The 18,188-nt window shown below is 33.4% G+C and overlaps 1 protein-coding gene across 1 annotated transcript in view; it reads right to left on the bottom strand.

The window, feature by feature from the left end:
- LOC129226340 (receptor-type guanylate cyclase Gyc76C-like) overlaps window positions 1–18,188 on the bottom strand; it is a 150,647-nt gene that overhangs the window by 37,059 nt on the left and 95,400 nt on the right. The window contains 5 exon segments of the mRNA XM_054860942.1: window positions 75–119; window positions 121–234; window positions 4,815–4,917; window positions 10,859–10,937; window positions 13,295–13,388. Of these exon segments, the coding sequence (XP_054716917.1) occupies window positions 75–119; window positions 121–234; window positions 4,815–4,917; window positions 10,859–10,937; window positions 13,295–13,388 (435 nt within the window).

Here is an 18,188-nt window from a genome sequence, read left to right as displayed (position 1 = left end):
GACATTCAAGCGAATGTTTTATTGAACTAAAGAATCATTTCGAAGCCGGGGAAAGAAAAACAACACATTCTTACCGTTTTCATTTCCTTCATCGATTCTCTTGGAATTTCAATGTTTTTTACTCTTGAACTTCAGAATTTTCGTCGCTACTAAGGTTCCTTTGTAGAAGGCCGTTTGGGTAAATGTTTGCCCGGTTAGTTTTGACTCGAGGGATACTTGAGAGTTGATGCTCGTCTACAAATGAAGTACAAATAATTCACATTTAGTGTTTGTTTTGAACAAATTCAATGTATTTTTATTTCGGAAAATTAGTTAAATGTAATGTAAAGTAAACATCCGACTTTGTATTTGCCATTTTGTAATTCTTAGCGCAATTATTTTAACTTCCAAGCACGATTTATTTTTTTTTCACGGCCAGTTAGAACAAAAAAAAAAGTATTCTTTTCTTATCTTCTTTGTTTAATATTAGAGCGGAAAGCAATATTTACCTGTAATAAGAGCTAGGAAACGTTTCTAACCTAACAATAGTATAAAAATGAAAAAAAACAAAGAATGAGTTAAAACCAAAAGAGCATATTCAGTAAATTACCATCCATTAGCCTTTGTTTGGCACTCTTAGCTTACTTAAGAGGTTTTCCATCTCTGGCTCTGTCACTTTCCTATGCCGGGATGATGAGTGCTAATAAGCACGAAACTGTAGTCCTCGGTTGGAAATGACTGAGCTGGCGATGTATTTTAGCTTTAGACCTGACTAATGGCGGTACTTTACTGAATATACCATGCCTTGCCTTCAATCTTCGAGTTGAACCGAACCATTGCTTCGGTCACTCGTCTGGTCTGTGCTAATTCCATATTAGCTACCAGTTTGTTTGGCACTCTTGGCTTCCTTAAGAGGTTTTCAATCTCCGGCTCAGTCACTTTCCTATGCCGGCTGATTAGTGCTAATAAGCACGAAACTGCAGTCCTCGGTTGGAAATGACTGAGCTGGCGATGTATTTCATGTATTTCCAAAAGAGCATTGTTAAAAAATGTTTTTGGACGCATAAGTGTTTTGCCCTCAAGTCCCCATTATCGAAATATAAGGTCTTAAAGTCGGCTAAAATTTAAAGAAAATTTGCCAAATTTATCGAGTTTTAGTGAGTAATGGAAGACATGTTTAGCACGATTTACAGGGGGATGTCGTACCTCGTGCAGACTAAAATCGTTGAAGAAAAATTGGTACGATCCATTTCTCACCAAGTCTTTAATTTTGGCTGACTTTAAGACCTTCTCTCTTGATAACGGGGACACGAGGTCAAATGCTTTTTGGGTCAAAAAGTATTTCAATATGCTCTATTCATTGCTACTTATTTCAGCTAATTTTTCATTATTGCACTATTCGTGCGCTTAACAGGTGGCGGATCAAATATGAACAATGATGTGATGACTTAAATTAAATTAAAATTTAAGCCCGAAGGACAGATTTGTCATCTGCTTGCAGCAAACATATAAGCGTTACAACTAGTTTTTAACATTTGTATAGAGTTCTAGAAGCAGACAACGGACATCTAAATGCCCTGAAATTAACTTCTTAATGATTGTTTCTTGTAATCTTAAATTAAATACATTTAGTATAATAGAATTTAACTATCGTTACATTTAAAAACAACATTTTCTACGGTTAGTCTGCTTAAGGGACCGTCCGCAAATTTTGTCATTCCTTGGGGGGGGGGGAAGCGGGTGCTTCGGGAAGTTGTGACAGTTTGTGACTAGGAAAAGGGAACTAGCAACAAGAAATGTGACTTCATGGATTTTTTTTTTTAATTTCATTAGCATATAATACATAATGGGATATATTACAAAGGGAGGGGAGAGAGTGGTGAAGTGTGACGTTATGTGACAAACGGGGGGGAAGGGGGGGGGGTAAATGGTGAAAACAAGTTTGACATGATTTATGAGTAGATAATAACCATTAATTTTGAGCTATTGAAAATTACATTTGTTTTATTAATTTACTACTGTAAAACATTAGAGGTACAGCACTGATTAAACGATTCAATTTATTTCTTTAAGGCGGTAATCATTAGCGCAATTTCTCCCTTTATATTGCATTCCTCTGGAACAGAAAAATCTGCCCTCGCTTTAATTTCAAGTTATTTTCGATGTAACAGACGAAAAACTAATCCACTAAAGCTGAGTTAGAGCTATTAATAGTAACTGATTAATGAGATCAGATTAGCAGGCAATAAAACTTTCATTCTGTTCCCGTTTTATTAACTAAAACTGTTCAAAGTAAAGTAACCAAATCCTAGGAGCCAAAAAACAACTCCTAAAGCTGTCATCTTTAAACAAAACAAATACATTGAAATCCTGCTACAGCGAACTTCAAAGGATCACAAATTTTGTTCGTTGTAACGGGAACTTTGGTGTAATGGAGATCCAGCAATGTAATTACAATTAAAACGCAATTCTACACTCATTTCGCTGTACTGGCATTTGCTGTAACGCAATTTTATTGTATTTATAGCATTACCAATATTCTAAACTCCGATTCGAACATTTCTTTTTGTTCGAAATATCTCGGCTCACAACATGTGAATTCTCACCTCCGTGATATGTCGCATGTCGCACAACTGGTGTGACTGTTTATGTTGCTTAATAACTTGTTTAATTAAAAGTATATGTTTATTTATTTATTCTTCCTTTCACAAGTGTCTCAAATACTAATTGTTTAAGCATATTTATTTTTTTTAATATTGTGTTTTAGTTCCTTTTAGTAGGACAAGGAGTCATGTTACACAATAAATTCTCACCTAAACACAAAAAGTCATTCCTCCTTAACACGTGGCAGTAATGACATCAAATTTTATTTTCCATGATACAAGTTAGCCCTTTTGTTTATTTTTAGCCATAGTTGAAATTGTGAGATTTTTGTTGAAAAACAAGAAGATAGATTTTGCTTTAAAAACTTAGTGTGATTATTCTGACTTCTCACCGCCGTGAGCTTAAATTTCAGGGATGTAAATTAATGTAAAAAAAAAAGTGAAGATGTTTTCATATGCTTAACATTTGCAAATTGTATCAATGAAGAAAAAAAACTCCTTGAAAAAATGTATCTATTTGGCTTAAATTAATGGAAAATTTCTCTCCTCCGTGACAGACCTTATCAATGTCACTATTTCTGAGGTGAAAATAAATGATGGAGGGAAAATACATCAATAATAGGCATTCTACCAAAATAATGAATTGCTAGTATATCTTCAAATTTACTAAACACTATTTTTTAACATATATTTGAAATTACTGATTAAGCCGGACTTTAATTAGGAGAGCTTAATATTAGATTGCCACCAATCATTATAAGAATTCATTGTTTGCACAATTATCTAAATTATTGCTTTGATATTAAATTGGCCTCGATTTTAAAACATTAAAAGTTTTTTTTATTTTTTTTATTTTCATGAACAAGGCATTTCCTTATTTTTTTTATTTATTAGTAAAATAATTGGAACGTAGCTGACCCATTTTTTTATGGTTACTTCTAGTAGGTAACACTTTCATGTAAGAATTCAAAAAAAAAAAAAAAAAAAAAAAGAAAACAAAAGGTTTCGAAAACCAAAAATATTTGCGTTCAAAAGTTACGTTTTCTGGAGAATGATCCAAATATAAAATGAAGGAACAAATGTCATAATAAAAAACCAATAATGGTAAAAAAAAACATAATTCATCTGTTGAATTGTCTCTAAAGCTGGAATTGATATAATTGCCCAACTTTCCGACAGTTAAAAATACTCTCTGAATTCAGGTAGGTCGGTGGTACTGTTAACAATTCGCGATACCCCACCTACTCTTATTATCAAGAAGTCCTTCATCTTGAAATAATTCGGTCTCTTGCGTGTTATTTTTGGATAAATCCTTTTTTGTGTGTGTGTGTTTCTTTTGTATTCTGTGTACGCATTTTTTTTTAATTTATAGTTAGTTGTAATTTCTTTCCAAGAGACGACACTTTTACAACATTAACATAAATTTCTCTTGAGCAGGAGTGGTTTGTGTTTGCTTTTTATTACCCTTTTGCTCTTTGGTTTGAAATTCATGATAAACTTGACTAAATTTGATCTTGTTAGTTTCTCTTATTCTTTTCGCCTTTTTTTCAAAGTTCTTCAATTATAGTTATGTAAATATCTGAAAATATGTGTTAATTGATAATGCCTCACCTCTATGCAATTTTTCAAGGCATATGCAACTTCTAAATATCATCTTGCCAAATAACGAGACAGGACAACAAACCTATACTGGTGACAACAAACTACCATTTGTTATGGTAACAAGAAAAAGGTTATGTTAAAATTTAGGACAGTTGAGAAAAATAATTAAAAAAGAAATCAAAGAAAAACTGTGATCGTTAGGATGAATTGTTCATATAACAAATTCATTTAAAATTACATTTGAAATTAGCTGTCACAAAAGGAAAGGTGAGTGATGTAGTTAGCCCTTTTGAAGCCAAAATTTTACATCAATAGATTGACTTTGGTTCTGTATCATGGAAAAAGAAATGTACATTTAAAATATAAGTAGATATTTAATAAGTTAAACTGAAAATTCTTTGAAACCATTTATTATTTTCAGCTAATACCGAAAATACCGGTATTTTACCCCAACAGATACCGGTATTTCGAAATTGCAAGATAGTAGAATTATAATTTGCAATTACTAAAATCTTTCTGTGAGTAATTATCGAAATCTTTGTTTATTTCAAGTCAGAAGTCTTTTAGAGTACAATGTTAACTGCATAAAAAATTTTAAAAGGTATTTTAAATGGTTATGGAAATTCGTACCTTACTTAGAGAAGATATTATTCCATCAGAGCCGTAACGTTGTACATCTGGTAGCGATATCTTCCATAGTAATCCTGCAATTTCTTGCTCATATTTCCATTTCCTGCATTAGAAAAAAATAATCAGTAGCGAAAAGCTCTGGACACACTTTTAAAATCAAACGCTCGATTGTATGAAATTTTTATTTTTAATGAAGTAGTATTTATACCAAATGTGTTTTTTTTTAATTATGATTTACTTTATCTGCTTAGTAAATATTTAAAAAACAAAAAATAAGACATTATCCGTAAAGTTTAAAATAAGACATGCTTCCAGTAACTTGATATCTTTATGCGGAGTATTCTAAAAGCAATTGCAAAGCAAACGTTTAGGTGTTAGTCACTTGTTCTTGATCCGAGAAATAATTCAAAATGTAATAAAGAAAAAATCTAAATAAATGGCAATTTAAATTTTATAGCGGAACATGTTATTGCAGCTGGGTGGTACCTTACTTTATTGCAGGCTTGGATCTGCTTAAGGGACTATTGGATCTACGTAACCGCAATTATCGTAATGTGGGATGGCCCATAGCACTAAAGGGGCCCGCGGAGCCCAATCCCGGAGGAGGTATAGGGCTCCGGTGATTTTTTTTTTGCAGTGGAGCCCAAAATTTTGAGATCCGGGCCGGATTTATCTCCATTTTTTTTTAATTTTAATTCGGCTACTTTTTGAAAGGTTCTCGCACACATTTATGGCTTATGTCTCGATAATAGAGAGGCAGGGCAAATAATTTATGCGCCATAAAGCATCTTTTACCATGATATTCCAATTGTTACCAATTTATTCCTTTTTTTTTTCTTTTAACATACTTCATCTACTTCATCTGGCAAGTTCGCGGTTAAAAACCGGCTCCTGCTGTTAGATTTAAAAAATGAAGAACATCCTTATTGTGTCGCATAATTATACGGTACGTTATAAATCCATTGAGAAAGTATTTTACTTTGACTCTCTCGGCTACTTTAATTTATTTGGTACCGTATTTTATGTGCACGGGTGCCACAACTCGTAAGAAAAACTTCTTACGAGGCTTCAAAACTATAAAAAAGTAATAGTTATTCCGCAATACTAACCGCTCAGTGCAAACGTAACTGCACTGTTTATCAATATTGAGCTATTGCAATTAGTTGTTTCTTTGTGGCATATTTTACTTAAATAATATTTCTTACGGTCTTTCGTGAATAGGAAATATTTTTAAAATAATGCCTAACAGTATCACCTGAATTAAATGCATCAAGACATAAAACTTGTTGAAAATCAGTTTCTCATTTCAAACTCAGCTGCAGATACGACTTTTGTGCTTAGTTAGGTAGAATAGTGGTGTGACATGAAAGGATGGTTCCCCAACCACAAGAAGAATGGACTAGGATTTCAAAAAAGATAATCAATACGCAACAAATTTAGAAATAAATTTCAAACAATATGTTTTGTTGCATTATGTAAGTAAGAATAAAGACATTCATAAACCTTAATGAAACAACATGTAAGCAAAACAATTCGTATTATTGTATTCCAAATCATTAACAGCCAACTTTTTGTAAAAAAAAATTCGAAGGAGAAGTAGAACGTGAAGGAGAAAATGGACAAATTTATTTGCATGATGTAACTGGAAGAAAATACGACGAGGGACAATCAGGGACCTGTGTGCAAGTTGAGTGATTATCAACATGTCGGATTTTTGTTAAACCAATTTCTATGACATTTTCGTGAAATATAATGGTATCAACGTGGGTTTATTCTCATGCATTGGAACTGCCACCCACTTGTTCTAAGTTTAAAAACAGTGAAACCTGCGTAAGTTGACCACTTGCGCAGCTGTACTTCAATGGACAACTTACACAGGTTGCAAGCGTATAGAGGTTGATACACTGGTGGACAATTGCTAAGGACGGATAAGAATAGCAGCGTTAGCAACCACAAAATTGAAGGCAAGGAAATATGGAAATTAGCATAAGTTCGGGACACAGTAAGACGTGTTGTGAGTATGCAAATTTTAGACTCACGACGTTGCTGGTCGAGTGATAGCGCTTATAAGTGATATAAAGGATTGGGCACGTGATGACCATTGTTGTTTAAAAGCAAAGCTTGACGTAAAAGAATGAATTGACGAACTTGCATTTTTCGGTATGTCTTCCCAACATTCCTTAGATGATTTTATGGGTGGCCGTGTGGTTGGCAACATCGAAGATGGCCAGAAAAATTTAGATGCTGCCAGGGAAATCGACGTCAACCACAGGGTTGTTTCTAGAGTTTGGAAATCATTTCAAACAAATGGAATGTGTGGCAAATGTCCCGAGGGAGGACATATACGCAATACGACGTCAACAGAAGATTGGTACTTAGTGCAAGCAATGAAAAGAAATTAGCGCAACGCAGCTACTGAGGTAGCAAAACAGTTTCCTACTGCTACTAACAAGCAATTATCAAGAAAAAAAAACTGTAGCCAGACGTTTGAATGCGGTAAGACTATACGCCCGTCAGCTTGTTTTGTACAGCCCATTGTCTACAAGTCAGTGTTTTGCTCGTTTGTAGTGATGTGTTCAGCATCGCATTTGGAGGGAAGTCGACTGGGCTTGTGTACTATTCTCAGATGAAATCAGGTTCAGTCTGTTGTCTAATTGCGGTCGACAACTAAACTGGCATAAGAGTGGTACAGCATACAAACCGGCTAACATAAAAAAAGGACTAGTATCCTGCAAGTTGTGTCAAGCTATGGGTAGGATTATTATCGATGGCCGTACGTCGCTTGTGTGCATCCAAACAAGACTATGGCGGCTAGTGATACATTAATGCTGTTCTACTGCCTCATATTCATGTGTTTTGTGGTGCTGTGGGCAATAAATTCGTTTTCATGGATGGCAACGTTACATTTCATTAACAATTGCCGTCCAGGCGTGTCTAGCTTACTCAAAATATTCAACCCATTGGAGGGCCTGCACGTTCCTTAGATCTAAATCATATTGAAAATGTTTGAGATTATTTGGGAAGCAGTGTTGCTGGTCAACAACACCCTCCAGTAAGCAAGGACACCCTTATCCGTGACTGACAGAAGAATGGGATAAATTACCTCAACAGCAACTGTATAATGTTGTGTAAAGCATCACATGACGTGTGGAAGTTTGCATCGCTCTCCATGGTAGCCATATCCCATATTGACATCTTACGCCGGAATTCCTGGGGGCGGTAATTACATTTATTCACTTTTACAAATTCAGCCCAAAATGACCGTTTTGTCCTTTGAACACTTTTCAACGCCTTCTGGACTGTAGAGCACAATAAATTATCGTCATTGCAATTTTCTAGAGTTCTGGCATTGGTTTATTTCACTTGTCATCGAATTACACTTACGTTTTTACGCGCTACATAGCCCATTGGAATCCGTCCTTAGCAATTGTCCACCAGTGTGTATATGACTTAGAATTATTTTTTTGCCTGACAAATGGGGTCAACTTCGATAAGTGGTCAACTTTACAGGTTTTACTGTGGTAATCAAATTGCGTTTTGAGTTTTTAACTACATACCATAAAATATTCAATTTTAAGAAAAATAGAGCACTAGTCTGATGTTAAAAAACAATTAACATAAAAAATAGATTGAGTCATTGAAGAGCTATATTGCTTTCTCCAGAAATGTCACCTATTGCGGCTTCTTTCCTCTAATGTCTTGAAAAATATTGGTTAAAAAATGTCTTGCTCTTGTACAGAAAATGAAGGGCAGTATTTTTCTACATACAAAACACAAAACGAACAAAAAGTGGAGATGTTCCCTCCTTGCACCAATGTCATCAATTTCAAAGGAAGACTCGGCATACTAAGAGACGCTGACCAGAACATAACGACAGCGTCTTAAGCATTAATCGAGCAATTTTCATGACATGCTAAATAATGTAATCAAAAATATTTTTTTAAATGGTTCTTTTTCTTTCTTTCTTCCTCTTTTTTTTAATTAAAGAGTTGAAAAGTAAGCACTCCCAACTACTCAAAATTATATTTCTTCCCCAACTTTGATAAAATCCGAAAAGGAAACATAATTAGCAGTTGCAACTTGCATGCAATATATTGCAAGATGTAATCGACGATGAAATAAGCAGTCTGGTACTCCATTACTTTCCAGTTAATTATGGTAATTGTTCCAGTTCAACTGTCAAATCGCTTTTTTTTTAAATTATACGCTGGATATTTAAATGAAGTGTGCTTAAGGAATGATTTAAAAAAATCTTTTTAAGACAATTTATTAAAGAGCTAGAAAGTTGTGCTTATTTAGTTCTTTTTGTTCAGCCGACAGTCACGTATCTGCATTGACTTCAAATTGGTTTCGATTTTTTTTTTTTTTTTTTTTTTTTTTTTTTTTTTGCGCCATTCAAGGCACGCAATGCTTCCTTGCAGTTCCCTTCGTTAGTTCGGGTTGAGGTCATCTTCATCGCTCTCCATTTTGCAGACTTTGATCCTCGACATTGCTGAATATTATACAATTAAATTTCATATCGATACATTTAGGGGAAATCTTCAAAGTCCGCTGTTTTGCAAACCCGGTTCCTCCAAATTGCTGAAAATTATGCAATGATATTTTTTTTTGCTAGTTTATGTGGACACATTCTTCCCAGCCCTCTATTTTGTAGTCTTTGTCTCTCGACATTGTTGAAAATTGTACAGTTAAATTTCCTCTCGCTACATTTAGGGGCAATCTTTCTCGCACTCTATTTTGCAACCCTGGTTCCTCCATATTACTGAAAATTATACAATGAAATTTCTGTTTGCTAATTTATCTAGAAATATTCTTCGCCGCACTCCATTATGCAATCTTTGTTTTTCGACATTGTTTAAAATTGTATAATTAAATTTCCTACAGCTACATTTAGGAACTATTTTCCTCGCACTCTATTTTCATACCCTGGTTGCTTCATATTCCTGAAAATTATGGAATGTAATTTTATTTTGCTAGTTCAGCTATGATTATTCTTCCCCGCACTCTATTTTTCCACTATGGAATGTAATTTCCTTTTGCTAGTTCATCTGGGATTATTTTTTCCCGCACTCTATTTTTCCACCTCTGCTCCCCACATGGCTGAAAATTGCACAATTAAATATCATAAGTATCTTCTATTTTTCCACCCTGATTCTTCTGTTTGCTGAAAATTATGCAATGAAATCTGTGACAAACTGATAAGTTATTGGAACTTGAATATATTTTTCTGTTTTTAAGGTAACCATACATTGACACTCTGAGCACACGCAATTATAAAACTTTTAACGAATCAACTTAATGTATTTATTTGCACGTTTCAAATAATAAGAAAACAATAAAGAAAACATTAACTCTTATTGAAATTATAAAACTTTATAAAATAGCGTAAAAAAATAAGCTTAAAAAGTCATAATTGAAATTCATTTTAGCAATAACCCTATCTTTAATGGGCCATTCATTAATTACGTAAGGGTCCCGAGAGGGGGGGGGGTTGAAAAAATTTCTACATATCCTTATTTGGAGGGGGGGGGGGGGTCAAACCCATTCTGATGTAATATTCTCCAAGTCGGTATTTTATATTAGAAATCGCGAGGTCAGGAGGTTTGGCAGGGATCATATTTCATTTGCGTCTGGAACGTGAAAAACGTATTAGTATGAGCTGTTTTTTATTTGTTTTACAAAGAATGAATAGCGTAAAATTTCACAAAAAAATCGCAGTACGTATGGCATGTTTTATTTTTAATTGGTATCGCATCATATACAAAAGAAAAGTCGAAAAACATTCAGTCTAGATTCCAACTTTTTAGAAAATATTTCTTTACCCAAAAAGGTATGAATTTAATAATGTTTTCTGAATCTTAAGTAAGCATAGGGGGGAGGGGGTTTGAAAAATCTTACGTACCCTTACGTGTGGGGGGGGGGGTCAAAAATTGCCCAAACCATCCTTACGTAATTAATGAATGGCTCTTAATGGGAGAAAATGTATAGACATCTGCACGCAAAAAATATTTTATGCTGTAAAAGCATAACATGCAAGCACTTACTTGTACATTATCCAGCAACCAACTGACAAAATGACGAGGGCGACGAAAAGGATACCGGATATGACTTCTCTGACAGGTCCTAAAATAAATATTATGAGCTACAATTTAGTTTTTTAAAACATATTTTACTATAGTGAATAAGCTGCATAAAAAAAAATCAAGGCATTTGCGCAACGTAGCAAGAAAATGAGAGTTAAGTTATTAAGTTTTATCTATACAATAGATCAGCGTTTCTTAAATTGTGTTCCGCGGAACCCAATGGTTCCATGGAGATCCATCAAGGGTTCCACGAAATTCCCACACTTTTATTTTGTTAACTTTCTTTTTAGACACTTTAAAACCCTATTAAAATAATAATTTTTGAAAACTTGAATATTAAATTTTAAAATTTAGTTTGTGTCAAAAAAAAAATTGTTTTCACAATTGAGGCAGTGAGAAGCAAAGGGATACAAGCAAAATTGAAAAAAATGGAGATAACCAGTACACATGGTAGGTGAACATCTCCTCTGTCTTGGGCATGAGATGGTACTAGTAGCTTCGGTAGGTGCTGCTGTACAGCATGATTTAGAAAACAATTTCAATGAAAGCCTACCTAGGATCTGATCCTTAAACGCGTTTTAGTCGAAACTTAAAATAGTCCACTTGCATCCCTTTGCTTCTCACTGCCTCATATGAAGTTTGAACTGAGTTTTTTCTGACCCTGCATTAGTCCGTCAACTTCCAGAGACAACCGTTGGAAAACTATGTGCCTTGAGCTTTCTAATTCAGTTATCTTCCTTGAAATTTACATACGAGATAGTGAGAAGCAAAGGGCTGCAAGTGGCAAAAGGAAAAATTTAGAGGTAACCAGTACAAATGGTAGGTGAACCCGCTCCTCTGTCTTGAAGCAAGAGATAGTACTAGTAGCCCTGGTAGTTGCTGCTATACAGAATGATTTCGAAAAAAAATTCAATAAAAGCCTACCTAGGATCTGGTCTTTAAATGCGCTTAACTGGAAACTTGAAAACGTCCACTTATATTCCCTTTGCTTCTCACTGCCTCAATTGTTTTTGACTTTTTTTCTTTTTTTTTTGGAATTTTTGAAATTACGTTTCAAACGAATAAAATTTATTTAGTTTTTACTTTGACTGCAAATAAAACATTTCAAGAATGTTGTTTCAAACTATACTACTTACGAAAAAACAGGGGTTCCAAGAAAAAATACTCATCTAAAAGGGTTCCACTTATCGACAAAATTAAGAAACGCTGTACTAGGTGAACGATAGGGTCAGTGTATGTGTGTGTATGTTTCTATGTCACCTTATGAAAAGAAAAAAATGCTTATAAGTAAGAACAGTTAGTTAAGTTAGGTCAGGTGTTAAGGACAGTAACATTAACTAGCTTTGGAATCTACTTCACAAAAATTCAAGTTCGTTTTTTTTTTTTTTTTAATTTAAATAGTAAGTGCAAAAAGTGTATACAATTGCGCTTTCTATTCCAAGGAGTTGTAGTATAGCTTTAAATTTTATACCATTTGAAAGTTCTTATAAAACTGCCACAGCTGAAAATTTCTTCTTGGTTCAAGAATCAAAGACTGTTAAAGAATGAAAACGAAAATATAAGTGACTGCAAGACTGCAGAGCTCGGATAATTTCAACAATTGAAAAGAGATAAAATGGAGGGAGTGAAGATTTTCATTCATAAAACCAAGACCCCAAGTCACGTGATAGATTTTAAAGCAAAGCATTAGAAAAAAAAAAGGTTTCATTTTGCTTGTTTACGCAAAACATTCCAACCATTCGTCGTTGATGAGTCACGTGACTTGGGGTCTTTGGGTCAGCTTTTGTTAAGCCTATGATTGCATTTGCTTCCTCCATTTTAATTCCTACTCTAAGATTTAGAAAAAAAAGTTATTTTTTCCTTTAGCAAGCGTAAAAAAATAACCACTTTTACTCTTTCTAGCTTTGTTCTTTTAAAATTTCCGACTGTTTAGTTTTTGGGAATTTGGAATTGGGAATTTTATTGGTCAGAAGATTCAAAAAGAATATTAAAACATTTATTCACACATGTTATTCTACTGGGGAATCATACATTCAGTAGTTGATTTCTCATAGCTGAAATGACGATAATGAATTATTTATACGTATCTCTATATCTCATACCCTCGAAAACAGCTCTAACGATTTGGGATGACCTTTTTTGTTTCGTTGACGTTTGGCTTTTTAAATGTATCTAAAAAATATACTTCAAACCTCAAAAAGAAACCAGATTTTCTTTTTTAATTTTTGAGAGAGGCTCGGTTACCGCGGCGATTGGTAGTAACAGAATAATAACGCGAATTTTTTATTTTTTTTTATTTTTTTGCAATTTTTTAAGGATACATGTTTGACAAGTGTAGTATTAATGTTTCAAACTACGAACAATAACATATTGTTAATATAAAATAAATAATTTTACCTGGTGGATCAACGCAGACACTTCCATCAAAACCGCAAGGAGGTTCATCAAGGGGTGCATCCCAATTAATTTCCACATCCAACAGTGTAAATATCTGTAATTTGAAAGAAAGAAAAGTGAACACTAAATTAATTAAAACAGCTTATTTCTAAAAACTTTAAGTAAAAAAATAAGTAACCTTAAACTATTAGGTATTGAAATCATGAACTTAATGTCTCACAAAAATCCATTAGTATTGTTTCTGTGGTTTTCGCAACACAGTAATTTGTTTCTTTTACGAAGGAGCTTCCCATGGTAAAAACTTTAATTCATTATAAAAAGTTCCCTAAACAATATATATCTAGATACAGAGTGAAACTAGCAACTTGATGCTTGACCTTAGAAGAGCTCATGTAAGTTTGAGTTGAAAGAGGAGAAATTTTAACGAATGGAATCGTTTAAGTCATATCCTATAGGACGTCAAATTATAAGAGTTCGTAGTATAGCTTGTCTCAATATTGCTTGTAAACTGTTTTGCACACTTGCTTGCAAGACGTTTGCACAAAAACAACCTATAGTTTCATTGAAGAAAGTCAAGGAAATATTTTTGTTTGCTTTCACTAGTATTCCAAGATCAACTTGCTAGATTATCTAAATGCCCCCTTTCCATTTTTGTCGTACTTACTGAAGTGGTTAGAAAAATACCTTATATGTCTTTAGCTTAACACTTCTTGATAAATAATTGATAAACAATAGTAAGAATTTTTAACAATAGAGTTTCTAACCTTGAATGGGGCAAAAAAAATCCAAACTAAGTAAGTTTCTCACCAGATCTCTAGATTTTAAAGTATGCCATTTTTACTGCATTATGTAATCTCGTGCAATGCAGTCACAATGAAAATATATACATAAAAGTCAATAAATGAAAAACAATTTTGGGTGTTTGATGTGAACCGGTTAAGTTTACAAAATGAAGCTTGCGGATTCTAATTAGTTACCTTTTGCATTTTTTGACTCACTTTTATTTCCGCTTCAAACTTTCAATATCCTAACTCTGCATTTGGTTATGTAAAGGAAGCAGTCGGAAACTTGGTACAATGATATAAGTAAAAATATTACAACGTGTGTACATGTACAAACAATCTTTTATTTGTACATGTTGTGACGTGCTCCTTTCCACGTGTTCCTAACTGCTGGCCGACCTTGCTAGGTCACCTGTAATTGACATACAGCACCGCCCAATCTGAGCAGTGAATAGGCTGGGACACCGTTAGGTCCATGACGTTGTCGCACCTGTTTAAGGTCAATTAGCATGATTGTGTTTGATACTGTGCCGAGATTACGAGTTCAGTGGGAGGTTATAAACTTTTTGGAGCCTGTGGTCAAGCAAATCAAATCTCTTCCTGACTTAGCTGCGGTTGCAGCGCCAAGAAGTCAACCAATCAAAAAAATTAAAGTGGGCACGGGAACGCCTCTTGTTAGGTTTCTGTGACAAGAAAATTGTTTGATCAAGGGTTACCAACTTATCATCCAATCACATTTAGGGGGTTTTAGGGGTATTATGAATTGAGTTTAGGGGGAAACATTTTTATGAGTTGGCAACCCAAAGGAGACGACGCAAGGACTCCGTAGAGTGGAGTTTGAGAAAAATATCTGCGGTCTCGCGTACCTGGGGTACGGAGCAATTTCTTACAAATTTCGGAACTGTGTTCAAGAGGCACAACTGTTGTCGTGCCTTTTCATCATTTACATACGAACTGTACGTAATTTTTAAAGGCCTCCGTTTGAGGCAATGTATCAGTAAAATTTCACGTATGTTAATTTTGTCAAATGAAAGTCTGTAAATATTGTAAACATAAGAAAATAGCCTAGACTGCAGGAATCAAATTTTAGTCCTTTTAAATTGTATTTTTCTTTGGCAACTTGATTGCAAACATTACGACTACGCTACAATGTTTGCACGTGCTCATACTTTGAGTTATTCTGCATCTGGATTTGAACTTTTTTTTTTTTAAATTTTTAATGTCCATCTAGGACTAACGGTTGCGAAAACAGAACTCTTGCAGGTTAAGCACTGTATAGCAGAAATCTAAACAACAGGTCTTCTTAAATAAGTTGTTCAGTACAAATTTTTCAGACAACTACTTATTTTTCATGTATTTAATACAAATCAACATTGAAACAGCTTTATATAATATTTATAACCTTAAAATTTAGAATTAACTGCTACCGTTATGAGATTTTTTAGTGAATGGTGCTAAACACTACTAAATGATTATGATAATTTAAGTATCAAAGCAATTAATATTAGGATAAATAGATGCAATTAATTTCAGCAAAGTTTGATGTTCGTTAATTAAACATAAAATGAGAACCGCTTATATATATATATATATATATATATATATATATATATAAAATCAGTTTTCTTGATTAATTTTTTCCCTTGGTAATGAAAGGAATTTAAATGCATTTTGAAATGAGATTTGAATTTAATTAAATGTTTCTTCCTTTTAGCATGTAATTTCGAACCTCATCATCTAAATGCTTGGCCGGTTCTAATTGGCTTAATTTTTCGTGATAGATCGCTTTTCGGACTTTTTAATAGCGAATGATTTAATATTCTGTATGCAAAGTTTAAGAGATAATTATGAAGGCTAAATCCTATCAAACTGATTTTGAAGAGGATAAAAAATCTTTTCAAAGTTTGCAAGCTCAGAACGTGGTTTTGTAATCGTTATAGTAATACGTCAATATCAAAAGATGCCCCTCCCTAATTGGTACTCAATCGAAGAGGAGGGACGAAGCATAAATCATTTGAATTGCGTTGTACCATACATGTGCATCAAATATACTTGAAAAAAATAATAATTTCGTGTTTTTACTCAAATTTTAAGCAAAAGATTTACTTAAATTTCTTAATTTGGGGGCAAACATTCCCTTCCAGCTTTTAATTTGTCCTTCCAACCAAAATGTCAAAGCAAAAGTTTTCTGCTTAAAATTAATTTTAATTGGACTTGCTGATGAAAATAAAACTTCAGTAGTTGACCTTTTGATTTTAAGAAGTTGGCTAAGCTTTCTTTTCTTTCTGGCAGCTACTCAGGGTCTTCTTTGCTCATGCTTATGGGGGTAGGGGGAGTTTTGAGTTTTTGAAGGGCGACGGGTCATCTTCTAACTTTTTGGATGCAATTTTCACATCTTCCATTGTTTTTCTTTATCTTTCTTCTGGTATATTTTTGGTGCATTTTGGATCACTAGTGCCAATGTTATTTAGTACTTTTCGTTATCGGTTATCTCAACTCACATTTCCTTTTTATCATTAAACGCAAGAAATTTCTCTCAACATTAATCAGGACCATTCGAATGTGCACTTTACTCCTATTTCTTTTTCATTAAATCCTGTTTTGGGACGATAAAAAATCTTCACACGCTTTTCATATATATACATTTAACAAAATATAATTAAAAAATACTATTTCAAAGAATAAAACATGTTGTGTAACAGTAAACTTAAAATGTAGTTGCGAAGAAACTTCAAAAAGAAAAGCCATCGTGTCGAATTGATAGGCAAATAGATGGAACGAAACACTAAAGACAATTGGTCACATTTCCTGCACAAGCGATGCTTTATTAGTTAATAAATATTTTTGAATATTTTTCATTCAATATTGTTATGTGGGAAATAGGGACAAAGTGTAATAGTTTTTATGGATATTTGTTTTGAAAATTACTGAAAATAAAGAAATAACCGATGTGTTTTAGAACAAAACTTGTACTGAAATATTATTTTTGATCGTTGGCACTAAACTTGTATCTTCAAAAAAAAGAAAAGAAAATTCTCGCTTTTTCTTTCATGGGCAAAGTGAAAAGTAAAATATATTTCTCATGTAATGTTTTCTATTTGATTATTTAATATATGTTTTAATAAAATGAATTAATAAATAAAAGAATGAAATAATAGAGGAAGCAATAAAATAATAAATTAATTACGTGTGAGAAAAAAAATGAGGAAATAAAATAGGGAATGAATAAGAAAAAAATTGAATGAATACCCAAGAAAATAATTAAAAAAAGGTATTCAAGTGAATTTATTAATAAATCAATCCGTCGTAAGTGGTTTAATACATGATCTAATAATTAAACGAAATGAAATATTTCACTATGTCCAATCTATCTTGCCCTTCGTGCACTTGACTAATTACACTAATAAAAATAAGCTGCATATTATATTAATAATTTTTGCACCGTGTATTAGTATTCTTCAGTTGTTCTTTAAATTATTAATAACTAGAAATTTATTATTATATTTATATTTCTAAATCACCAAGCCACGGCAAAATGAAATCCGCAATCTTGAGTGCTAAAAAAAGAGAATGCTCGCTTTCAATAATATACCATGATCTCTTACGTTACCCTTATAGATGTTTAAAAAAAACTAAGTAATTTGCTTTACAAACATTAGCAGAAGTCTTGTGCAATTTGAGTTAAGCAAATTAATTTTACGATCAGGTGCAAAATAAAAACTTACGACCATGAATAACAGTTTAAGGAAAATTTTGAAAGCTGTTGCATTGGATATGACTACTTGCCTTCAACCAATCACAAAGCCAGTAAAACTTTTCATTTTCTGCATTTAATAAAGCGAGATATTTTGCAAGCAACTGCGTGAATGCACCCTTAAGCTAAATAAATGCTCGCGTATAACTGGAGCAACCGATTGATTTGCTGCGCAGTTCCTGAAAGGGTTCCGCCCCTAGTTTGCTTTAAGCCAAGGTTTCTTATTCACCTGCCCAATAATCACGACATAATTCCGAGCAATATGCCCTTGTACGCAAGAAAAAAAAAAAAAAGATATAAAGTAATCTCTGTATCGTTGACGATGGTTTGCCTCTTCCGAAATGATCAGGGTGGTAAA

The sequence above is a fragment of the Uloborus diversus genome, chromosome 7 (assembly GCF_026930045.1).
Source record: "Uloborus diversus isolate 005 chromosome 7, Udiv.v.3.1, whole genome shotgun sequence".
NCBI classification, from domain to species: Eukaryota; Metazoa; Arthropoda; class Arachnida; order Araneae; family Uloboridae; genus Uloborus; species Uloborus diversus.
This window is presented reverse-complemented; position numbering and strand designations above follow the sequence as displayed.